This window comes from Anabrus simplex, chromosome 2, assembly GCF_040414725.1.
Source record: "Anabrus simplex isolate iqAnaSimp1 chromosome 2, ASM4041472v1, whole genome shotgun sequence".
Classification (NCBI taxonomy): domain Eukaryota; kingdom Metazoa; phylum Arthropoda; class Insecta; order Orthoptera; family Tettigoniidae; genus Anabrus; species Anabrus simplex.
In genome coordinates, this window is record NC_090266.1 from 257,608,888 (window position 1) to 257,635,830 (window position 26,943).

Sequence of the window (26,943 nt, forward strand, 5' to 3'; positions counted from 1 at the left end):
TTTCCTCCTTGCATAACTTTCCCTCCTTAATTTTGAAATAGAAATTTGGAATTTTTTAAAAAAAAATCTGCACAATGTTTTCACCATGATCATGTTAAAGCATTCCACCATCAGTGTGTTTCCTATTTATTTTTTTGTGAAATACGTGGGTGTGAAAACATCTGTTGTTTCTATGCCTGGTCATCAGTCTGTAGGTGGCAGCTGGGAAGCTCAAGTAGTAACAATTCAGTAACAGGACTGTTCGACAAGCTATGCATAGTGTTGGTCTATGCATGCATCACTAGTAAGCTTGTAGTAACCACGTGTGAGATGCGCACTTGGTCTATTATAGATACCAGTTTCTGTGATAGTTATTTTTTATGTACATACATGAAGAGTGGTTAGCGATAGGTAAGTAGAACCAGAGTTAAACATACAGTTTAAATTAACAGTGATCATGGGTCACAGAAAATAACAGCAATTGTGTTGCAATACATGAGTTTTGTGTAGTCATTACATGTATACTTCTGGCATACAGTAATAAAAATGAACAGTATTGCATTATGCCAAGAAAGTAGCCTTATCATTTTGAGGACCAAAATTAGGCCAGTATCCAGAAATTGATAAAGAACTGTTAAAATATAAGCAGATGAAGAAACAACGGCTATTCATTTTCACACAAAATGTGTATGGATTGCAAAGAAAGCAGTAGAGGAATCTCACAGTTAAAGCAAGCATAGGGTGGCTGTGCAGATTCATGAAGAGGAACTTTTTCCTTCAAAGGAGGACATATCTGTGCCAATGACTGCTGAGGAACCGTACTGAAAAAGTGGTGAAAATCCATTAAAAAGTGGTAAAATATTAGTAAATTTATGCATGAAAATACAGTATTAAAATATGGTTATGATATTATTGTAACTTTAAAAAAATCTGTTCAGCTCCACTAGACTGCAATTAAATGTGTCATGGGACATTGTGTTAACAAAACAATTGAAAGATTATGTGAATTTCTCTCTACGACTGAATCCATCAGGAGACGTTCCACGACAGGACTGAGAATTGCATGGTTCAGTCACAGACTATTGCCACATTCAGTAGCTCTTTTGATTGTATTTTTTAAAATCTGCATATCTTTACCATCATTCTGGACGTACATTAAAGTACTATTTTATCTCAAATCTTGTTACACCTATCCCAATACTGAACCCAAATAATTAGTTACATACACTACTATAAAGACACCATAATTATTACAGAATTTAACACAACGTTTTCATATACAAATTCGACTTTATTCGTTGGTAGTTATGATTGTCCTGTCCGACTCCTGAGGTGAATGGTCAGCATTGAGACCTTTGTTCAGAGAGTCCCGGGTTTGATTCCTGGCCGTGTCAGGGATTTTAATCGTGTCTGATTAATTCTTCTGGCTCGGGGACTGGGTGTTTGTGTTTATCCCAACACCTTCCTCTTCATATTCAGACAAGACACTACACTACCAACCACCATAGAAACACACAATAGTGATTACATCTGTCCATATAGAGGTGGTGTCAAGAAGGGCAGCTGACTGTAAAACAGGGTCATATCCACATGTGTGACACAGTTCGCACCTGCGACCCCATAAGTGTGGGAAGAGCAGTAGAAGAAGTTATAATTTATTGTCCTGATTTATATCTTATATACTGGTGGGTTGTAAGCTAGGACTTACCGTCATGTGAGTTATTGCCACTCTATAGTTGTAATTTATTCAGTCAGCATAAGCTTGGATCAGCAAGTCCTACTTAGAATATTCAAATTCATTCGAGACTAGGTTGTCTTTTACCCGTTCATATGATTTACTATCGAGATGTTGGATGCTCATCTTACACTGTGGTACATTTCTGCATTACATAGTGAAGACTGTGGCATGACCCGCCTAGCATTCCTCTATTCTACAAAACCACCTCTTGCAATTATTAAAGTGTTCATTATTGCTCTAAATCATTTTAATTATTGTTTGTGTTCTACTTGAGATTGTTAAATTTATATTTCACCATTATACAGTTACTTGTTTCTAATAGGGAGTGATACATTTAGAGATCATGTATTTACATGTGATATCATTTATTAGTGGTCTTATACTTTATTGCAAATAATACCATAGTTGGTTGTTACTTGTACACCTGGTATACCCTGGGTAGAAGAATCTCATACAGGTTCAATACACAAAAATATATGAGCCTGATAAACAGATATTCTTGGTCACTTCACCACAACCAGTTTCATTCAGGATAGGGATGACTTAGTAATGAATAAATTAGATTTTACCTTATTTTTATTTTCTGCACTTCGGCAAACCCATACCCTCTTACTTGTACACCTGGTATGACCTGAGTGAGAATCTCATATGGGTTCAATACACACAAATAAACGAGCCTGATAAACATATATTCTTGGCCCTGAATGTTTACATTTGCTACCACTCCATTTTTCTATCCATTGATTTATCTCCTAATACAGGGCTCGAGATCTTGAGGCCAAGGACTTGAATGGCTTTAGTGACCCATACTGTGAACTGAAAGTAGGAGGTGAATGCAAATACAAATCTAGTGTCAAGAAGAAGACTCTCTGTCCTGAGTGGGAAGAGAATGCTCTGGTTGCATTACCTCGTACGTGTGAAACCTTGGATGTGGTAAGTGGTTAACTGTAAAGTGAAAGTGAAGAATTTCCTTCTTCAAACATCCTATATTATTATGAATGGCTTCTTTCTGCAGGTGTTGTGGGACCATGATTCATTTGGAATGAAGGATTTTCTGGGCAGTGTGAATTTTACTTTGGAAGACATCCGTCGTTTTTCGAAACTGGACTCTGTTCAGTGTTGTCAATTACAAGGAGTTAAGACTGGCACTTTGGAACTAAAGATCAAAGTGATTTCTGAGGAAGCAGAGGTATGTAATTATTTTCATTTTAGAGCAGGATATGCAAAGTTGAGTGTTGCAACATCTTACTTCTGTCATTGGAATTAATATATTGCTTCCTGTTAGTCTGAAACATTTTAGCTATGGTGCTGTGTGTAACAAAATATCAAGATAATCAGCTCTAGAAATATGATTATGATGATGATAAATAAGAATCAAGTAATATTACATCGTATGATTTGAATAAATGTTATTGATTGAGTAAGTTGGCTACCTGGTTAGGGTTGTGTAGTTATGACCTTGTGTTCGGAATGTAGTGGGTTTGAACCCCCTTATTGGCAGCCCTGAAGATTGTTTTCCATGGTTTCCCATTTTCATACCATGGAAAGGCCACGGTCGCTTTTTTCTCTGTCATAGTCCTGTCATATACCATCATTGTCATAAAACATGAAAACAATAGCAAACAGAAAAATAGGAATATTATGGACTTTACATCCCACTAGCAATTTATACGGTTTTGGAGACACTGAGGTGCTGGAAATACTGTTGCACAGGGGTTCGTGTACATACCGGTACATCTACTAACACGAGGCTGGCTGTGATCCAACCAAACAACTTGGGCTTAGAAAGCTAGCACTTTATCATCTGAGCCACTCAACCTGGCATTACATATGTATAATGATGTATACAACCAAGATTTGGCCAGTGAGAAAGGACAAAAATTAGATACATGTATTAGAAATTAAATTTCTGGGGAGTATGTTACTAAGGAGAAGAAAGAATAAAATTGGAGACATTTTAAAATGAGAAATAAAGGTGTAAAGTTTTGTGATAAGATGGGGAAAAATAGACTGAGATGGCTTGGACATATTAAAAAGATGAATTCAGAAAGAATACCAAAACAAGGTGCTGTATGGAATTACAAATAAGAGGAAAGACAGGTCCAGGAAGAACCAGATCATGATGGATTGACAATGTTAAGAACAGGGAAGATACCGGTATTAGGATTTGGACTGAAACACAATTGAAAGTGAAAAGAGGTTGAGAGATAAGATAAAATAGGGAGGAACCATATTTGCATTGACCCAGCTATGTCTGGATAAGAGGAAATGTTGGTGAAAACCTTGTAATTGTATATCCTCACATACACACTACCCTTGTTTATTAAGGGTTCCTGGAATGTCCTTCTTGGAACCCGTTTCTGCCTTTAAGTACCTATACATGCCTTTCCATTTTTCACTAAAATTTGTATGACTGCCAATTATGCTTGCCATCATTCTATCCTTAGCTGACTTCTCTGCTAGATTCATTTTTGTAGTAAGTTCCTTCATTTTCTTCTTACTTCCACAACCATTTCTAACAGTTAGCCTGTTTATTTCTCTTTCCCATTCCTTTGTAAGTTACTCCTTTCGAGATTTTTGGTTATGTTGTACTTCCAGTTCAGTTAGAATGTTTGTGCTTGTCTCATTTAAATAAATTCATTTTTTGTACCTCTCACTGAAACAGTTTACAAAGAATGATACAAAGTTCCCAAACAAACATTTACAAGAAGAATATCACACAATATGAAAATGAAAACCTACAACCTGTTTTCCAGTCAAAGACCGGGTCAGAGATGTAATGAATGAAGCAGATTTAGGCTATTAGTACGATGGGGTCACCACTCCCAAAGTGATTTATTAATGACTGATAGATGCTATGAAATGAGAATGGAGAGTGTTTCTGGAATGAAAGATGACAGGGAAAACCGAGTACCCGGAGAAAACCTGTCCCGCCTTTGCTTTGTCCAGCACAAATCTCACATGGAGTGATCGGGATTTGAACCATGGTATCTAGCGGTGAGAGGCCGACGCACTGCCGCCTGAGCCATGGAGGCTCACCACACAATATAATTGACACAAATATACAAAAATGCCAAGGGAATAATACCTATTCAAGACAGGGATATCAGAGAAAAGGGAAAGATTTAAAGAGATAAGGAGAGGAGAAAATAGCACCATTCCTCTTTGTAGAGATATATTGCACTTAGAAAATAGTCCACAAAGTGGAAATTTAATGACAAAGTTTTACATTACATAGTAGAGTGTGTCCGTCCAGGGACTGCACTTAAAGAGAAGTTACCTTCTCCATACTTCATTATCATCATCATCCCACATCCAGATGCGTGGGTCACCCATGGGCATTAAATAGAAAAACCTGCACCAGGAAAAACAAACATGTCCTCGGATACACTGTGCACTAAAGGCCATACGATGAATAAATTAAGAAGTTCAAAGAATGCAACCAGAAAACGATGCACTAGTCCCAGTTCAAATTAATAGGAAGATAATCTAGAGAAGGTCTTTACTACAAAACAGAACCAATGTTGACATCACAGTCCAAATAATGAAACTGTCATTTGCAAACCAACAAGACAACCAGATTCCAACAGTGATACAACTTAGTGGATGATGATGAAATGTACATAATTACAAGGTCCTTCTGCTGTGGAAATAGAGATGAGTAGCAGACTAGAGATTGGCAGCAGTCCAGGAATCTCTACCCTCACCACGAACTCACTCTGAGTATGTGAGAGCTTCATGCTTCATTGTGGAAAATACCTGAATTGTTATGCAACACTGATATGCCGGTAATTTAGAACTCGCGTACCTAGAGATCAGGAGTGGCTCTCCTGAGAGGGTCAGTGTTTGCATTGTCATCAATAGAGATAGAACATTAGCAATCCCATTCCAAAAGTGAGGTACGTTATCAATGACATACAGTGCTAATCTTATATTTGTCCCTTTTCTCAGGTTTATATATTCATAAATTTGTTTTATATGCTCATTGGCAAAGGTGTGAGGAATTATACTGCTATAGTTTACTACTAACACCATCCTTACTTGACTTCCAGCTTCCTGTTCTCTCATGACTGTGCCCTATTCCACCCCATTTCCCTGAATGCACCTCCTTATAACCCAATTATTATTCTAGGATGTTGTAAGGATATAAAGGAGAATGCATATAAGTCACTGGTAAGACTACAGTTAGAGTATGGTTCCAGTGTATAAGAACCTCACCAGGATTCAAGAATTGGAAAATATCCAAGAGAAAGGAGCATTATTCATTAAACAGATCAGATGTAAGGCTTTTCAGGCATTTGCTCTATTAACCCACGTTTCATCTTAGGTCTGACACTGGGGTGTATGCAGGTGAACTTATCAGAAGCCTTATATAAGAGGCACAGTCTGATAACTGCATACGGGAGATAAAACTCCCGCCTAGCAATTCCGAATGGAAATTCTAATTTCCCAAGGAGGGAAATAGATATTTTTCAACCAATAGAGCATGTCGGTTATTCATTCATTGTCGGTTATCTTTGGCAAAGGAGTAGTGTTACAAAAATGTTGCAAAACTTGGGCTAGGAAGACTTGGAGTGAGGAGATGAGATGCTCAGGTAAGCAGTATGTTCCAAGCTGTCATTAGAGATGGCATGGAATAAGATTAGTAGACCAATAAGCTTGAATGTAGTTTTCAGAAGGAAAGATCAAAATAATTATGAAGATCAAGTTCAAATTCTAGAAGGCAAATTGGAACAAACTTTTTTTTATAGAAAGAAGAATTAGCGATTGAAATTATTTATGACTGGAAATCTTATAAATAAAATTCTAGGGGGTCTGCTGTCTGTAATGTTATTTATTTTGCCAAATTTTGGTATATTCATCCCTTTTAGTTCAACCCGAGATCATATCGGTAGTTTTTAGCTTTCATGTTCGTCTGTTTGTTCGTCTGTTTGCCTGTTTGTTCCACCATCACGGGTAAATGGCTGAATAGATCTCAATCAAACTTCATATCTAGAGTCTACTCATCCAGGAACAAGTTTTGACATGCATATCATTTAAAAATCACTGAACGGACTGGGGGTTTATAGGAAGACCAGAAGATTGTTTTTTTAAATTTTCTTTCAATCACTACTGATCTGCATTTAAGGCAGTCGCCCAGGTGGCAGATACTCTATCTGTTGTTTTCCTAGCCTTTTCCTAAACGATTGCAAAGAAATTAAAATTTATGGAACATCTTCCTTGGTAAGTTATCCCAGTCCCTAACTCCCCTTCCTATAAACAAATATTTGCCCAAATTTGTCCTCTTTAATTCCAACTTTATCTTCATATTGTGATCCCTCTTACTTTTAAAGACACCACTCAAACTTATTCGTCTACTAATGTCATTCCACACCATTCATTGGGAAGGGTGTGAAGGAGTGGAACAGTTTACCAGGGGTAGTGTTTGATCCTTTTCCAAAATCTGTACAGATATTCAAGAAGAGAATAAACAGCAACAGTGAAAATAAATGAAGTGTTAGAGGGCATTCGACCAGTGCAGGTTATCGTAAATAAAAAAATGTGTGTGAATAAATTAATTCCATCCCCTGGTCTAAGGAGTTTGGACAGCCAAAGTAGGGGACTGCCTGTAGGGGTGAAGTACAGTGGGGACTTCGAGGGCCCTGGGACCGCTACGGTAGCTGTGAAGGCCCTTCAGGAACTCTGAAAAGTGGTGGCAAAAGGGGCTCTGGTTAAGACGCAGCAGGTCGTTATGCTACTTAGGATCCAGAACGGGTTAAAAAAAAAAAAAAGTAAATAAATAATAAATAAATAAATAAATAAATAAATAATAAATCTGGAAATATGCAGGAACCTCAGCAAAAGTTGCCCTCCATCAACAACTTGTCTCTATCTGGATTAAAGAAGAACTACCAGAACACTGGACAACAGCCCTCATTCATCCTCTGCACAAAAAAGGGGACAAAACCGACCCTAATAACTACAGGGGAATCTCTCTCCTAGACATAACATACAAAATATTTTCAATAATCATCCTTAATAGGATAAGTTTACAACTTGAGAAAGAACTAGGAGAATATCAAGGAGGTTTCAGACCCTGGAGGAGCTGTCCTGATCAGATCATGAGTCTTAAGTTGATAATGGACTATAACAGGAGAAGAAACAGAGATATGGTGATAACATTTGTAGATTTCAAGAAAGCTTATGATTGCATCCATAGAGAATCTCTGTTTAAAATTTTAAGACACCTTGGACTACACCCCAAATTAATAAACATGATAAAATTGACTCTCACCAATACCAAGTCAAAAGTGAAGTTTAGGGGGGAAACATCACGGACATTTGAAATTAAAACTGGACTACGGCAGGGAGATGGGCTCTCACCACTATTATTTAACTGTGCTCTAGAAATGGTAATGAGGGAATGGTTTAGAAAATCTCCCCCCAAAATAAAGATTGGCCGAAAAATCAAAACAAATTGCCTGGGTTTTGCTGACGATTTAGCATTACTAGCAGTGGACATAAAAGAAGCAAAAACCCAGATATCAGAACTTCAAAACATTGCAAATAAAATTGGCCTCAAAATATCATTTAAAAAAACAGAAATTATGCCCCAAAAACCAACACAGCTAAAAGAAGTCACCATAAATGGTAATAAAATCAAAATAGTAACTCAGTTTAAATATCTTGGAGAAGTAATAACACATAACTTAAATGAAAAAATCTCAATCCAAGTAAGAACAAATAGATTAGCAAAAGCACAAAAATTAACATGGGATATCTACAAAAAGAAATGTCTATCAATAAATACAAAAATAAAACACTACAACACAGTTATAAAACCGGAAGCTACATATGCAGCAGAAACACTCTTTTACCTGAATAAACAATCAAAGACTGACAGACTTCAGAAAATTGAAAGGAGGATTGGAAGAACCTGTATCAACAAAAAATATCAGAAAGATGGACAGTGGCGGTTAATACCTAACAAAGTCGTGTACAAAGAGCTAGAACCCATTACAGATACTATGCGTAAGAGGAGACTGGGATTCTTTGGACATATCATGAGGATGCAGGACTCGAGACTTCTGAAACAACTAGTACAACACAATCTCGTCTCAAAAAATACCACAACAGGATGTAAATGGATCAGAGAAGTAAGAGAGGATCTGAAGGAAATAGGCCTTACAACAGAAGACACCAAAAATAAGATAAAATTGAATACAAAACTCAAGAATACAAACCTCCGCTTTACCCTTACACAAAACAAACCAACAACACGCACATTTTCAACTGAGGAAAGGGCACGAAGATCGGAGCGTCTGAAGAAGTACTGGGAGGACCGCAAAGCCCGAACAATCCCTTCAAAGAGACCTGAACGACGGACTGACTAAAGTGATCCTATGTGGTCATAAAAGAAGAAGAAGAAGAAGAAGAAGAAATAAATGCAATGTAAATATTAATGTTATACCAGTTGTATAGTATCATTTGAAGTAATTCCACATACTGTATATCAGTTGACTATATTTGTAAGTAGTACAGGAGATATTATAAGTAGAATTTTGTAAACAATATAAATTTATTAAGGATGAGCTGTGTGTTTGATAGAAAACATTGTTAGCGTAAATTGTATAATATTGTATTATAGGAAAAATTTTCTTCTCTTGTTAATTTAATATTTAGTGCTTGACAATAATGTATTTTAGAGTACCATTTGCCACCGAGGTAGACACCTCATTTGCAAATAAAGAGATTTTGATTTGATTTGATTTGATCTCTCCACTGACAGCTCGGAACATACCACTTATGATTATAGATGTTGATTCCCATTGGGAACCTGAAATATTTGTTCCGAATGAATAAAATTTAGTGGTCTATTATTGGACATTATAAATTTTCCAGCTTAGTTGAGTAGCTCGTCTCCTTTCTCCCAAGTCTTCCCAGCCCAAACTTTGCAACATTTTTATAACGCTACTCTTTTGTCGGAAATCACCCAGAACAAATCAAGCTGCATTTCTTTGGATTTTTTCCAGTTCTTAAATCAAGTAATCCTGGTGAGGGTCCCATACACTGCAACCATACTCTAGTTGGGGTCTTACCAGAGACTTATATGCCCTCTCCTTTACATCCTTACTACAACCCCTAAATACCCTCATAACCATGTGCAAAGATCTGTACCCCTTATTTACAAACATATTTATGTGATTACCCCAATGAAGATCTTTTCTTATATTAAGACCTAGGTACATACAGTGATCCCCAAAGGGAACTTTCACCCCATCATTGCAGTAATTAAATTGAGAGGACTTTTCCTATTTGTGAAACTCACAACCTGACTTTTATCCCTGTTTATCATCATACCATTGCCAGGGGTCCATCTCACAACATTATCAAGGTCATTTTGCAGTTGCTCACAATCTTGTAAATTATTTATTACTCTGTACAGAATAACATCATTTGGAAAAAGCCTTCTCTGATTCCACTTCTTTACACATATCATTGATATATATAAGAAAACATAAAGGTTCAATAACACTGCCTTGAGGAATTCCCCTCTTAATTATTACAGGGACAGATAAAGCTTCGCGTACTCTTATTCTCTGAGTTCCTTTTTCTAGAAACATAGCCACCCATTCACTCACTCCTTTGTCTAGTCCAGTTGCACCCATTTTTGCCAGTAGTCTCCCATGATCTACCCTATCAAATGCCTCGGATAGGTCAATCGCAATACAATCCAATTGACCTCAAGAATCTAGGATATCTACTATATCTTGCTGGAATCCTACAAGTTGAGCTTCACAGGGCGAGTTGGCCATGCGGTTAGGAACGCGCAGCTGTGAGCTTGTATCTGGGAGATAGTGGTTCGAATTCCACTGTCGGCAGCCCTGAAAATAGTTTTCTGTGGTTTCCCTTTTTCACACCAGGCAAATGCTGGGACTGTACCTTAATTAAGTCCACGGCCTCTTCCTTCCAACTCCTGGCCTTTCCCTATCCCATCGTTGCAATAAGACCTATCTGTGTCGGTGCGACGTAAAGACACTAGCAAAAAAAAATCAAGTTTAGCTTCAGTGGAATAACCTTTCCTAAACCCAAACTGCCTTCTATCAAACCAGTTATTAATTCTGCAAACATGTCTAACATAATCAGAAAGAATGCTTTCCCGAAGCTTACATGCAATGCATGTCAAACTGACTGGCCTGTAATTTTCAGCTTTATGTCTATCACCCTTTCCTTTATACACAGGGGCTACTATAGCAACTCTCCATTCATTTGGTATAGCTCCTTCATGCAAACGATAATAAATAACTACTTCAGATGTGGTACTATATCCCAACCCATTATCTTTAGTATATCCCCAGAAATCTTACCAATTCCAGCTGCTTTTCTAGTTTTCAACTTTTGTATCTTACTGTAAATGTCATTGTTGTCATAGGTGAAGTTTAATAGGCCTACTTCTTTAGTATTAGTCACCTCCTCTATTTGGACATTATCCTTGTAACCATCAATCTTTACATATTGCTGACTGAATACTTCTGCCTTTTGAAGATCCTCACATACACACTCCACTTGTTCATTAATGATTCCTGGAATATCCTTCTTGGAATGTGTTTCTGCCTTAAAGTACCTATACATACTCCTCCATTTTTCACTAAAATTTGTATGACTGCCAATTATGCTTGCCATCATGTTATCCTTAGCTGACTTCTTTGCTATATTCAATTTCCTAGTAAGTTCCTGCAATTTCTCCTTACTTCCACAGCCATTTCTAACTCTATTTCTTTCCAACCTGCACCTCCTTCTTAGTCGCTTTACTTTTCTGTTATAATATAGTAGATCTTTACCATTCCTTATCACCTTCAAAGGTACAAACCTATTTTCACATTCCTCAACAATTGCTTTAAGCCCATCCCAGAGTCTGTGTACATTTTTATTTACCGTTTTCCACCGATCATAGTTACTCTTTAAAAACTCCCTCATGCCTGTTTTATCAGCCATATGGTACTGCCTAATAGTCCTAATTTTAATATCTTCCCTTCTTTCACATTTATTTTTAACTACCACACAAACAGCTTTGTGATCATTAATAGCACCTGTTACTTTGGTTCTCTACAGAGCTCATCTGGTTTTACCAGCACCACATCCAGAATATTCTTCCCTTTTGTTGGTTCCATTACTTTCTGAATCAGATGCCCTTCCCATGTTAACTTATTTGCCGTTTGTTGGTCATGCTTCCTGTCGTTCGCATTACCTTCCCAATTGACATTTGGTAAATTGAGATCACCCGCTACAATCATGTTCCTTTCCTTGTCATTTCCCACATAGCTGATTATCTTATCAAATAATTCTAAATCAGCGTCTGTACTACCCTTTCCCTGTCTGTACACTCCAAAGACATCAAGTTGCCTATTATCTTTAGAGATGAGCCTTACACCTAGAATTTCATGTTTGTCATCTTTAATTTTTTTCGTAGCTTACAAATTCTTCTTTCACCAGAATGAATACTCCCCCTCCTACCATTCCTATCCTATCTCTATGATACACACTCCAGTTGATATAGATATTGATTGCCATAGGGACGCACTAGCTGTGCGTCTTGATGGGTGAGCTATTTACCAACTGATGAGCCCAACTTAGCACATTGGGGCGAAATGCTTGCAACCAGGAATGAGTTAGCTGGGAAATTTATAATGTCCAATAACGGACCATTTATATTGGTATTTACACACTCCTGTTCCGTGAGAAAATAATCTTTTATATTATTGATTGTATTTCGACCAAACATCATATTTAGAGTCTACTTATCCAGGAGCAGGTTTTGATATGCATATTCTTTAAAAATCACTGAACTGATTGGAGGTTTATAGAAAGACCAGAAGAGTTTTTTTTCTTTTTCTTTTTCTCTTGAATTTTCTCTTACTACACTATTGACTATATCTCTACCAAACTTCATCTTTAGAGTCTAATCGTTTTGATATGTATATCATGCAAAAATCACTGATTAGATGGGGTTTATAAGAAGGCAAGAAGAGGTTTCTTTTCAATTTCCTCTTACGCTATTGATTATATATAAAATCTGTGGACTATATGTGAAACGCCCCTTCATTTTAAGTATTTTTTTTTAATGTACATAATTTTGTTTGATGTTCAAATTGCGGAAAAGAATAATATTTTCTACGGGCTTCGTGTTCTGCAGCCAGTGATGGACACCCTCGCACACCTACAGTTATTTGAAAGATCCATAACAGGAGAAAATCAGAGGATGCATAATATTTCTCTCGGCTTGAAACTTAACCCCACCTGTTGTATCTGAACACCGAGGAAACATGAGGTAGAACCTTTTCTTTGGTGTCTGTCTGTCTGTCCATCTGTATATTCCTGAAAGTGGAAAACTGGTGGACTTATTTCATCCAAATTATTTATTTGGAAACTGCTCACTCAGGATTGTGTTAGCAGGTATGTATGATGTCATAGTAAACACATGGAGTTGGTATTTATAGGAAGATTATTCTCAAATATTTTCGTTGACATTAGATCTATCTATGAAATTTAAGAATATGTTATTTCCGTTCCTTTATGCCATGTACGTATTTAAAGTTCGACGGATGGCTGTGAAAAATTGGAATTTTAGTCCGAGGTCCGTCGGGCATGTCGTGCATGTTACTTCAAGGTGGGCTACGGGAAAAACTTAAGAGCCATTTTAGTCTTTTCGGTAGGGTAGATATTAAGAGAGGAACATTAGTGCGCCACGCAAGTGGTCAGAGATACAATATGCAACCTGAGAACCACAGAGAATTTTGCACAACTTCGGACCAGGAACTGTACCGTACAATAAATTCGGAAATCGTCCTCATTCTCCCTCGAATTTGTGCAGCTTCTTTATATTTTCGTTACTTCCCCGGGCTGTCGTAGGATAATATCATTTTAACATGTCGCATTAAACGTGTGAATAGAGTCATGTTACTTCACATAAATTCCTGAAGGAAACTTGTAATGCTGTGCAAATTCCCGTGCAAAGATCGGGTACAAATACTAGTGTTCATTAAATTTCCAACTTTTTAAAAATCACGTATGAAAAGACTACGTAAGCGATTGATAGAGAATCTGTCCTGGTTGACAACCCTAAGGCCAATCAGTGGTAATTGATGACGATGACGACGATGATGATGATGGTGATGATGCTAAATGGCATGAGCTTACTACATTTCCACCTAACTGAATTCCACCCCTGCCACTTTATACCTTTCAGCAGATGATCCATGTAAACTACGAACAACAAAGGTGAAAGATTACAGCCTTGTCTATGCTATGATGCTAAATAGTACTGAATTGTTTGGTTTATAATCTCAAATGTAATTACCTTTGGAGGAGGTTCCTAGAATGAATACCTTTCATTTAGTGTGTTTGTAGCTGTTTGCATCATATTATGTTTAAGACAATTGCAACACATTAAGCATAATGTGTGTTTCTTAAAATGCATGTAATTTAGTCTCCTCCGGTTAGCAACTATTTGCAGTGCTAAAATATTTTTGTTTCTTTATTTTGTTTACACATTCACAGGTTTGTTTTATAAATTTGTGTACACAGTTACACAGAATAATGTTCAATTTATTGTTTTTGGTTTTATATATATTTCTTTCTGAAGAAAGGGAAGTAGAATTCTGCTCTTGGGATTTCTAAGCATGTAATTGCCTTTGTACATGTGTTCCAATCTTGCCTCTTGCAGTTTACATTGACCTTTGGGTGTGGTTTCCTATTTTGACACCGGGCAAATGATGGAGCTGTACCTTAATAAACGCCACGGCTGCTTCCTTCCCACACCTAGGCCTTTCCTGTCCCATCCTCACCATAAGACCTATCTGTGTCAGTGCAATGTAAATCAAGTTTGTAAAAAAGAATCTTTGGGCGTGTGGCTCATATATGAACAGTATTCGAGAGTGAGACTCTTGGTCATTGCTAACGTTTCCCTGGGTAGTGATGAGCATGAGTATCGGCTGTACTTGTCATTCTCTGCAGCAGTCACAAAATTCTAGTGCCCGGACTCTATCATGAACCGAATAAAAATGTGCGTGCATACTATTCACTTTATTTTCATGCAATTGCAGGAAGCAAATTCATGCTCTGGCTGTATGAATGCAAAATAAATTACCAGTATCGATGTGGTACATGACCTTGTGGACCATGCATGATTTCTGTCTATTTTTTATCTTAACTGTACCCTAAACCTGGGATTTTGTTTCATTTGGCATGTGTTAGAAGATAATTGTGTTTGTAAAACATCTAATTCAGCAAAGGTATGGGCACAGTGTGATAATGCAGTGTGTACTCCCTTTTATCCTTCACGTGACTTGAATTTTTGAAACCATTTCCTTTATAAATTCTCAGGAAATGAGAGGAACCATGAAGTGAAAATAATGTTCACTCCGTGTGTCAGATGGTTTTGGAGGAGTAAGTCGTTTTGATTTTAAAGCTATAATATATTTTTAATCCACTTAGAGGTTCAGTTTTTAGCAATACAATTTTCTCCCCTTTGTTTTGAGCCCCACTGAGAAAAGAGCAAACGTGAAAAATTTCAGTGTTATCTGTCAAATGGGTACAAGGGGTGAATATATTCATAGATACATACATTATCATTATAGACCGTTGCCTTTCAGTGTTCAGTCTGCAAGCCTCTGTGAATTTACAAAACGTCACCACAATCCTCTATTCGCAACTAGTGCTGTGGCCTCATTTAGTTCCATAGCTCCTATCTTTAAATTGTTAGAAACTGAGTCTAACCATCATCGTCTAGGTCTTCCTCTACTTCTCTTACCCTCCATACCAGTATCCATTATTCTCTTAGGTAACCTATCCTCCTCCATTTGGCTCACATGACCCCACCACCAAAGCCGGTTTATGCGTACAGCTTCATCCATCGAGTTCATTCCTAACTTAGCCCTTATCTCCTCATTCTGAGTACCCTCCTGCCATTGTTCCCATCTGTTTGTACCAGCAATCATTCTCACCACTTTCATGTCTGTTACTTCTAACTTGATTCAATCTCACTTGGTATATTACCATCCTGGGAGAACACACAACCTAAATACTTAAAATATTCTACCTGTTCCAGCTTTGTATCACCAATCTGACATTCAATTCTGTGAATTTCTTACCTACTGACATCAACTTAGTCCTCATGAGGCTAATTTTCATACCATACTCATTGCACCTATTTTCAAGTTCAAGATATTAGACTGTAGGCTTTCGGCACAATCTGCCATTAAGACCAAGTCATCAGCATAGGCCAGACTGCTTACTACATTTCCACCTAACTGAATTCCCACCCTGCCACTTTATACCTTTCAGCAGATGATCCATGTAAACTACGAACAACAAAGGTGAAAGATTACAGCCTTGTCTAACCCCTGTAAGTACCCTGAACCAAGAACTCATTCTACCATCAATTCTCACAACAGCCCAATTGTCAACATAAATGCCTTTGATTGATTGTAATCATCTACCCTTAATTCCATAGTCACCCAGTATGGCGAACATCTTTTCCCTCGGTACCCTGCCATATGCTTTCTCTAGATCTATGAAACATAAACACAACTGTCTATACCTTTCGTAACATTTTTCAATTATCTGCCGCATACTGAAAATCTGATCCTGACAGCCCTTCTGTGGTCTGAAACCAAACTGGTTTTTATCCAACTTCCTCTCAACCACTGATCGCACCCTTCCTTCAAAGATGCCAGTGAATACTTTACTTCGTATATTAATCAATGAGATACCTCGATAGTTGTTGCAATCCTTCCTGTTCCCTTGGTTATAGATAGGTGCAATTACTGATTTTGTTGACTCTGAAGGTACCTTACCTACACTCCATGCTAATCTTACTACTCTATGAAGCCAGTTCATTCCTGCCTTCCCACTATACTTCACCATTTGAGGTCAAATTTCATCTATTCCTGCTGCTTTGACAATGGAGTTTATTTACAATCCTTTCCACTTCCTGAAGACTAATTTCATCATCATCATTTTCTTCTCCCCATGAGCTTGGTTGTTCACGACACCAACAGGGAGATTTCCTTTTACGTTGAGAAGTTTTTCAAAATATTCCCTCCACCTCTCCAGTGATTCCCTGGGATCTATTACGAGTTCACCTGAATGACCCAACACTGTTCATTTCCTTTTTCCCTCCCTTCCTAAGATTCTTTATTACTGTCCAGAAAGCTTTCTCTGCTGCTTGACCTAGCCTTTCCAGGTTATTACAAAAATCTTCCCACGACTTCTTTTTGGATTCAACAACTATTTGTTTCGCTCTGTTTCTTTCATCTACATAAAATTCCCTGTCTGCATCAGCCCTTTTTTGGAGCCATTTCTATTAAGCCTTCTTTTTACATTTACAAGCTGCTCTCACTTCATCATTCCACCAAAATGTTCGCTTTTTCCCATCTTTACATACAGTCGTTCCTAGACATTCCCTTGCTGTTTCTACTATAGCATCCCTGTATGCCACCCATTCTCTTTCTATATCCTGAACCTGTTTATTGTCCACTGTTAGAAACTTCTCACTAATCATACCCATGTACTTCTGCCTAAGTTCCTCGTCCTGGAGATTTTCTACCCTTATTCGTTTGTAAAAATATTTCTCTTTTTCTATCCTAGGCCTACAGATACTTAGTTCACTACAGATCAGATAGTGGTCTGTATCATCGAAAAATCCCCGGAAAACTCGTACATTCCTAACAGATTTCCTGAATTCGAAGTCGGTTAAGATATAGTCTATTATGGATCTGGTACCCCTAGCCTCCCATGTGTAGCGGTGAATAGCTTTATGCTTGAAGAATGTATTGGTAACTGCTAAACCCAAACTAGCACAGAAGTCCAGCAAACACTTCTATTCCCATTATCTTCTATACCTTCCCCACATTTACCAATCACCTTTTCGTATCCTTCAGTTCTATTTCCAAGTCTCGCACTGAAATCATCCATTAGCATTACGCTGTCTTTGCTGTTGACCCTGACTACGATGTCACTCAATGCTTCATAAATTTTGTCAACTTCATCCTCATCTGCACCCTCACATGGTGAATACACTGAGACAATTCTCGTCCTAATTCCTCCAAATGCTAAATCTACCCACATCATTCACTCATTTACGTGCCTAACAGAAACTATGTTGCGTGCAATAGTATTCCCAATAAACAATCCTACTCCATACTCTGCCCTTCCCTTTTTAACACCCGTCAAATACACTTTATAATCTCCTATCTCTTCCTCGTCATCTCCCCTTATCTGAATAACACTTACTCCTAGTACATCCAGATACATCCTCTTTGCCGACTCAGCCAGTTCCACTTTCTTCCTTCAATAAGCCCTATTAATATTGATAGCTCCCCATCAAATTCCATTTCGTTCGCCAAGTTGTTTCCAAGGAGTCCCTCGCCTGTCAAATGAGAGTGGGACCCCGTTACTCCCATAGGTCCGAGGCTTTCTTAAAATGTTCTGAGGTCGGTAAATTCATGAAGCAGGATGCTACCCTACTTACCTATAGTCCAAGTGAGGATCTATTGTCTCACGGGTTAGGGATCCTCGGTGGATTGTATAGCCCTAGCTGCCTGAGCACAAGGAGGGCCAAGACTCAGAATATGTCCGAGATGCCCACTCCCATTCCATAGCAACTGGTATTCCGACTCTCAGGGCCACTTACTAGGCCACTTAGCCGTTGCCCATGGTTCGCAAACTAGGACGTGACTACAGTAACCCGCACCAAGAACCAGGAATATATTTATTATCTATTAACACCCATTTAACTTCCTTCGGGTCAGTTCAGCCACCTAAGTGCTAAACACCAATATTCAAGGTTGGCTAATCTGGTTTTTAAGCAATTTACCGGGCAAATTGGCTGTGTGGTTAGGGGCATGCAGCTGTGCGCTTGCATCTGGGATATAGTGGGTTCAAAGCCTGCTGTCGTCAGCCCTTAAGATGGTTTTGTTTTTTCATGTCAGGAAAATGCTTGGGCTGTACCTTAATTAAGGCCACGGCCGCTTCCTTCCCACTCCTAGACCTTTCGTATCCCATCGTAGCCATAAAACCTAACTGTGTTGGTGCAACATAAAGCAAATTTCAAAAAAAAAAAAAATTGCAATTTCTTGCTTTCGACTGAGGTACTGTCTATTGTCAGATGCATGAAGCTCATTTTGGTCATCTAATTTTTTCTGTTCTTGCATCAGCTGATTATCACCAACATCCTTAACAGGGGGAATTTTTTGCATTGCAAACAATGACTTTGTTGGGCTTTCATAAGGTTAATCTATGTATATGGGTTCAAAATAGAAACTTATTTGGCCTTAAAATCTCAATTTTAAATTAATTTTTTTTCGCCATTTGCTTTACGTCGCACCGACAGAGATAGGTCTTATGGTGACAATGGAATAGGAAAGGCATAGGAATGGGAACGAAGCGGCCATGGCCTTAATTAAGGTACAGCCCCAGCATTTGCCTGGTGTGAAAATGGGAAACCACGGAAAACCATCTTCAGGGCTGCCGACAGTGGGGTTCGAATCCACTATGTCCCGATTACTGGATACTGGCCACACTTCAACGATCGAGCTTGGTTTTTAATGATTCAATTTTCGGACATCAGTTACAAGCTGTCATTACAAGTGATGCATTTCATACTTGGTTCCATATTGACTTGACAATTTATTAACCCTATGCCATTCCTAATGCTCCAGAGTGCTCGCGTTTTATGACTCGCCTGTCGTACTGAGCCCTCCAAAGCACTCGTCACACGTTCGGTCATTAGAAGTGTGTTGACAGAAATATTGGAGGGTCTCGTGAAACCACGGTGCATCCCCATGACTCAGCAAGCTCTCGGCACTTTTTTGACAGTCTTTCTCATGTGTATTTTAGAAGCAGGCCTAGTTTATAAACATTGTATTCTGGTTAGAGATGATTTATATTCAAATCCTCATCATGTCATCTACTTATCGTGGAAAAGTGTCACAAGTTTACAAAGAATGCGTAATTGGAGTACGGTATGTTACAAATTAATGGAGATGGTAAACTTTCTAGTAGAGATTCAGAATAATATTGTGATGAATGTCGTAATGATAATGATTCCAAGAATCTTGAAAAACATGAACAAATGTTGTGTGAAGACAGAGAGATGGGACTACAGAGAATTGTTACTAGTAATATTGCAAATATCGTTCTAATGAACTGGAAAAGTGGGAAAACAATGCTGGTTCAAATGATTTACCTTCCCATAGTTCAGAAAAATATTTTTTTTAATTACTGCTGGGTTGGAAATTTTATGAGCTTGTAGTAGAGAAGACTAATATTTCATGTCAAATATTTACAAAAAAAAACCTGGCACTGTTGATACTACCTGGCAAAACATAATGCTGACGATATTAGGGCGCATGTAGGCGTTCTAATTTGATGGGTTTGGTTGTTTTAATTGATGGTTACTTGCTAGGAGACTTTTGCGTGTGGCCATTAGTAAGGCAGGCAATGACACTGAAATGGCTTAGGAAGCTTGAGCATTATGTATGTATGTTCAGTCTTCAGACCTAATGCTGGTTGGATCCTCAACAGCTCTGCCGTCAGATGTCATAGCTGGCGTAGGCATCACTGAATAGGCATACTAGGGAAATGAGGAGTGAGGTAGTTTCCCGTTGCTTTCCTCACCGAGCCAGAAGTTGCTATTATATACCAGTCTGCCAAGCCCACTGAAATGCATGCACCAACCGACCCTATGAGCAATGTTTTCACACCATTCATAGCAGGGACTGGCTGCACAAGGAATGGCATTACTAGCATCGCTCATACCTCAGTCACTTTCATATTGTTAAAGCCAAGGATAAGACAGAGACAGATCAATGAAAGTAACAAAATTGCTCTAGCCCATACCAGAAGACATAGCGCATTGTAAACACTAGGTCCTGCCAGCAAAGGCAGGTTTCAAAATTAGGATGAGTATAAATATATCTGCATTGATCATTTAGAAATAAAATGCAAAAGAAATTACATTCATATCTTTATTCATTTGAGTTCTATGTTGTTTCCCTTAAAGGGTGACCTGTATGCTGCTGCGTCTATTGGGATTTAAATGCCTGTTAGAAAACATGGTAATTCCGGCTGGGCAGCTGTCCTTAAATCGGGAATGGCAAAGGGTTGAATACAATTCTTATTAGAAGAATGTATTTATATTGGTCCATGTGTTTGATATAATTCTGATAAAAGTAAACTCGTGTCCTCATACCGAGGTAGTGCAGTTCTTTTCAGGCACACCCCCAATGAAGGTGAGCTGCATGTACCATTTTAACTACATACCAGCCCTCCTGCCATTCTTAAATTTCTAGTGCTACCGGGAATCGAAGTCGGGCCTCCGAGGACGGCAGCTGATGACACTAAACGTTGCGCTACGGAGGCGGGCATAATTCTGTTTAAAACCACTTAAAACTAAATGATTTGTACACTCATAAAAACTAGTGAGACTTGGACATGTACTGACCCCATATGGGTCACCTTCAGCTAGTATGGAAACAAGACAAGTCACAAACCATGTATACTTGTAATTTGTACGGTATCAATATGTTAAGGTAATATGAGGTAAGGTAGGTGGACAATGCCGTCATCACATTGCTGTCTACATTATGTGGCACCTAAGAAGTGGTTCCAGTGAAGAGGTTTCCTAAGCATCTGAAACGAAGAGATATGGTTGAAAGACCTAAGTAGATTTTGAAATACATATCTGGCATGGGCTGAACTGATACAATGGGCCAAAATGTTGGCTATCATCGGGTCAGTATTTGAGGCAAGAAATAGTACTGGTTCCTGTTTATATGGATGTTGGATGTAGCTGTGCAAAATGGCTGGCTGCTGTATAAGAAACTGCTTGGCCATCATGGCATCAATTTTTGGTAATGAGGAAGGTTTCTCATAGTGCATTGGCACTGCCGGTGGCTCCAAGTAGCCTGCGCAGTGGCCTCCACGGTATGCACTAGCCATGCGTCTTGGTGGGTGTGCCAAGTACCAATTGATGAGCCCAACTTAGCACACGGGGGCGAAACGCTGACAACCAGGAATGAGTTAGATGGAAAATTTATAATGTCCAATAACGGACCGTTTATATTGGTATTAGAAGGGAAGTACCATAGCCAGCGTGTACCTGATAAGGTATAAAGTGCTGCCTAGAAGTTCTGTAAAGCCATCTTCTTGTGTAGGATTGTCATCACACTGCCTTTTTTTCAGACGGAGTAAGGTATAATGGAACTGATTGTCTTGTCCAGTACACACCAGAAAGGAAAGAGGAGATGTGCGAACCATTCTTGTTCTTGTGTTGTCAGAACAATATGCTCCAAGTGTGAAGTTGGGCTCTGTATTGACTGCTTCATTCCCTTGCATAGAAGACAGTAAATGGCTGTCATTCTCTATCCCTGTGCCTAATGCACAAGTATTGAGAGTAGACTTTTGTCAACCATAGAAAAGATTGAATACTGTAGTTACTTTATAGTGTGTGAGTGCATCTAAAGTTCTTTGGTTTTCTTATTTTTGATTTTATTCCATTGTTCCACTGACAAGGGAACATCCACAATGGTGAAGTCGCCGATCGCGATGAAACTTATAAAACACATTGAGGTACATGTAAAAACAATGCCAGCATCAATTTTAGGCGCCAACATTCATTAGCGCGTTAACTAAGGGGCCTAAATTTGCAACATTTCAAGTTCCGCGCGATCAGCGATGAATACCTGCTGGCCAATGCTAAGCCGGCACACGCACTTCCCGTTTGGAGACACACCCTCTGCACCGCCTTTTACCCTCCAAGTGGTTCTCCCCGGCACGTTCCCCTCCCTTCTCCTCGCGCTTGCTGGCTGCTTGGCTGTGGAACAAGACCGGCGCTATATTTTGCTTCTTTACGTACTATAATTATTGAAATCCTTTAAATCACGTTCCATTTCACACACAATGATAATAAATAACCTAAACGTATTTACTCATATTTTATGCAAATGTTATATTTTCATTCCTGATAATTCCGGTGAGTTGTCAATTTGTGGGTACAACCCCGAGTTAAGCACCATCGGGCGTGGACAAATGGGGTATAAGGTACCGCGTCCGACCTAGGCTTAAATTATTATTTACGTCTGAAACACCTTGAAGCTGTCGGTAGTGTCATTTAGAGTGGACATACATATGAAATTTATTAAAATAAATCACCCACCTTGAAACAACGTTAAATATCCTTTTATTTAAAGAAATTATGTGCCCGGGTAGAGGATCTCAATGAATGTAATGAGATGTTGTACCTCGGGATATCAAAATATGGTTACAGGTCCAGACTTTCTTTTCATGTCCACTCCCCTACCCCTATTTTGTGTACGCTATCAGTTGTGTCATAACGAAACAAAATCGCGAACAACAGCAATTATAAACTCCGAGTTAGAAACTGCCGGTATTTCCCGTATTACGTACTCTGGTATAAGGAATCTAGATAGAATGTTTTTATTTGTGCTTGTATTGAACGATGTATTTATGTTTTGCAGTGAAAGGCACAACACATTTCAATTGCAGCCATGGTTGTCGAACGTAAATCAATTAAATGCATAGACAACTTTGATATGAGTATGACATGGAATGATTGACGTAATAAGCAACGTCTTTAAAAAGAAATAAAAATGTGCATTTATATATGCAGTAGATATACCGTAATCACAGGCAGAGCTGTAGTCCTACTTACTCGTACTTTTGCGCTATAGCTGACAGAGGTCTATGCATTCAACAAGTAGCCATATTAAAGTATCACACTATAGTCTTCTGGGTACAATGGCAGTTACATACGTAAAAGTGTACATGGCTATTGTACGAACTGGTACAACAACAAAAAATTACAAGGCACCACAATAAATGACTCCATATACATTACATCGGGCAAACTCCCCGTCAATAAAAGTAAGCATAAACAATTTATGGTCTATTCGACACATTACAAAATAGTGAAAAGACGACTGAAACAAAACACAATTAACAACAGGCGCCACACTTTTCTCAAGGGACGTATGCTTTACAATAGTGGTGTTCCTCGTAGAAGTGTGTGACGCACAAGTCCTTTGTACACCACGCACATTTGACAAAACCAGTATTCGGACACAAAGAACATACCAAGCCAACACTGTCAAAGGAATACACTACCGGGTGTTCGAATTGTCCAGGATGATCATCAAGATACCCACTGCGGTACCACGAGTACTTCCACATGTTTGTGAATCGAGGAGATGTCAGCTGGAAATGTAACAGTGATTGCAACTTTAAGATGGTGTTACGGTGATGCAGCACGATGCCGGTATTCATAAGTCGCAGCCCGGAATACATTCGTCTGGTGTATGTTTTCCAAATCCGAAACCCATACACGTCAAATGGCTGACAAACGGCTGTAGCGCCAGCTGGAATCTTCATAACTTCAACTTCCATGCCATGAACAAGCGCATTGTGGCCAGAGAAAGAATCTAACAATAAAATATTTTGTCCATCGGGTAAACTTGGTTTTAAGATGTCATTATACCAGCTCTGAACTTCTGCTTTGCCCATCTTTCCAGACATGGTGCACACGACGTGAATATTTTCGTGTGAAAATATTCGTTTCTTAACAAGGGGACCCAAAACGCCATTTCTTTCCTTTAAAACGATTAGCAACGGGGAGAGTAGCTCACCTTCTGCTGACATGGTAGGCATAATCGTGTAGCTGTGCGTGGTAGAGAGAATTGATTGGACCACCCTGCTAATCGACTTTTCTCCTCGGCGCGCTAATGTTCTGCCGGTGTACATTTCCAAATTAAAGCCGCTTTGGTCGCTGTTAAAAACATGTGATGGGCTGTGTAACTGTATAGTTTCTTTTACGTTTTCCACAAACATTTGGGCTTCCACCATAACGTCACTTTCCCTGTCAAGTTTTCTCGTTGTTGTCACGACAGTAATTTTTCAGGTTGTGATCCCAAATTTCTTTTTGAAGTCGTACACCCAGCGTGAGGACGCTTTAAAGTCACGGAGCCCGCGAGAGCGGGCACTTTGCATTGCCCAAAGTTTGATTGTGGCATCATGGATGGTGGACGTACGGTACTCCGCATCAAAGTTTTTCTTGCAATCCATCGCAATAAGACCAAATTTGTCTCGGAGAGAGCCTCCTTCATCCACAACTTTTTTCCAGGCGGAGAGCTGTGACACACTATGCAAACGACGGAAGTGCTTTTGCACAGTGGTAAATTTAAGATTTTTCCGTTTTCCACTCCTCCAGAAGTTGACTGCTCTTGTTTTATACTGTAAGTCTACGGTGTCCGCCGAACTGGGACTGTCTTGGCTTTGTTCCGGTTCTGGCTCGCTATATTCAATATCCTTTTCGGTTTCCTCCGACTGATCAGACTTGTACGTCAAACTTGTAACGTCCTCCAAACAGAGACTGTCACCTTCAAGACAGCAACTTATAAGCTCTGGAAAAAAAAAAAAAAAAAAAAAAAAAAAAAAAAAAAAAAAAAAAAAAAAAAAACTAAAATACATGTTGTTATGTGTATATATATTGACAGGAACAACGGAGAACACAAGTGTTCGTTTAAAAACAACGAGAGTGTTATCGGTAATGAAATGAAATGTCATATGGCTTTTAGTGCCGGGATATCCCAGGACGGGTTCGGCTCGCCAAGTGCAGGTCTTTCTATTTGACACCCGTGGGCGACCTGCGCGTCGTGATGAGGATGAAATGATGATGAAGACAACACATACACCCAGCCCCCGTGCCGTAGGAATCAACCAATTAAGGTTACAATCCCCGACCCGGCCGGGAATCGAACCCGGGACCCTCTGAACCGAAGGCCAGTACGCTGACCGTTCAGCCAGCGATTCGGACAGAGTTATCGGTATCAACATATCATAAACCTACAATTTCACATGCAGCGCAAAAGACCACGCTTCAATCTACGTTATTACGACCTATGTCCGCAGTGTGACATCTCGCCGTGAGCGTCAAAACCTATGTGACAATAGTTGACTGCTTAACACTCACCCTCAATCGCGTCATAAAGCTGCAGCTCCCGAAAGTTCAGCGGACCTTCTTCACCGTGACTTCCGTGCTTTGCTTGAAGATGAAAAATAATTTTTGACATGCTCAGTGACATTGCCCTTAAGGACTCATCGCAAACGTTTTCATAAATATTTCATAAAATGTAAACTGCCTATACAATGTGGAAATTCCAAGGGAGAGCTATGAGGAAGGCTGATAGCGTACGCAGTGTAGCACAGGTTCTGTTCGACAGCTAAGCAGGCGGCAGCGCGGGGAGAGGGAAACGAGTGGTGCTGAACCAGGCGGGGCAGAGGGGAGGAGGAGCAGAGGTGTGGCACAAAGAAGTGTTCCGGCTAAGCATTGGTCAGGAGGAATTCATCGCTGTTCGCGCGGAACTTGAAATGTCGCAACTTTTAGGCCCCTTAGTTAACGCGCTAATGAATGTTGGCGCTTAAATTGATGCTGGCATTGTTTTTACATGTACCTCAATGTGTTTGCTAAGTTTCATCGCGATCGGCGACTTCACCATTGTGGATGTTCCCTTGTGAGTGTTTTATTTTGACAGGCAACAAACGATACATACCGGGTCTCTCATATAAACTAAGATCGTCAAAGCAGCGCTTTAACTCTGATATGCAAGCTGCAGTGTGGGAGGTGTGCGCATATTTCTTGGACTTTGCAAGCAGCCTGCGCGTGTTTGACCTGGCAAGCATGAGTCGCCAGTCTGAATCTCCGGTGTTAATATGGTGAGACAGTTTTCCTTGCAACACCGTATTTTCATATGTTAAAGTTCTGGTTTCATCTTAACGGCCGTGTGAACAGTCATAAATCCCGCTATTGGTGTACAGAAAATCCTAATGGTGTTTATGAAGTCCCTCATTATGATAGGAAGATTGATGCTTGGTGGGTTGTTTGTGCAAGACGAATAATTGGTCCTATTTATTTATTTATAAATTTTTTTTGTTGAGCTGGCAGTAAATGCAGAGAGTTACCAAGATGACAGTTTGACGGCGTTCTTCTTTCACTTCTTTTTTTATTTTTAAAATATAATTTTTTGCTATTTACTTAACGTCGCCGTGGTTTCCCATTTTCACACCAGGCAAATGCTGGGGCTGTACCTTAATTAAGGCCACGGCCGCTTCCTTCCAACTCCTAGGCCTTTCCTATCCCATCGTCGCCATAAAACCAATCTGTGTCGGTGCGA

General features: G+C 39.2%; 1 protein-coding gene across 1 annotated transcript in view; it reads left to right on the plus strand.

Moving 5' to 3' along the window:
• LOC136863507 (uncharacterized) overlaps positions 1-26,943 on the plus strand; it is a 366,127-nt gene that overhangs the window by 204,031 nt on the left and 135,153 nt on the right. Inside the window, exons 9-10 of the mRNA XM_068225972.1 lie at positions 2,479-2,650; positions 2,733-2,906. Coding sequence (XP_068082073.1) covers positions 2,479-2,650; positions 2,733-2,906 — 346 coding nt within the window. The remainder of the gene's footprint in view (positions 1-2,478; positions 2,651-2,732; positions 2,907-26,943) is intronic.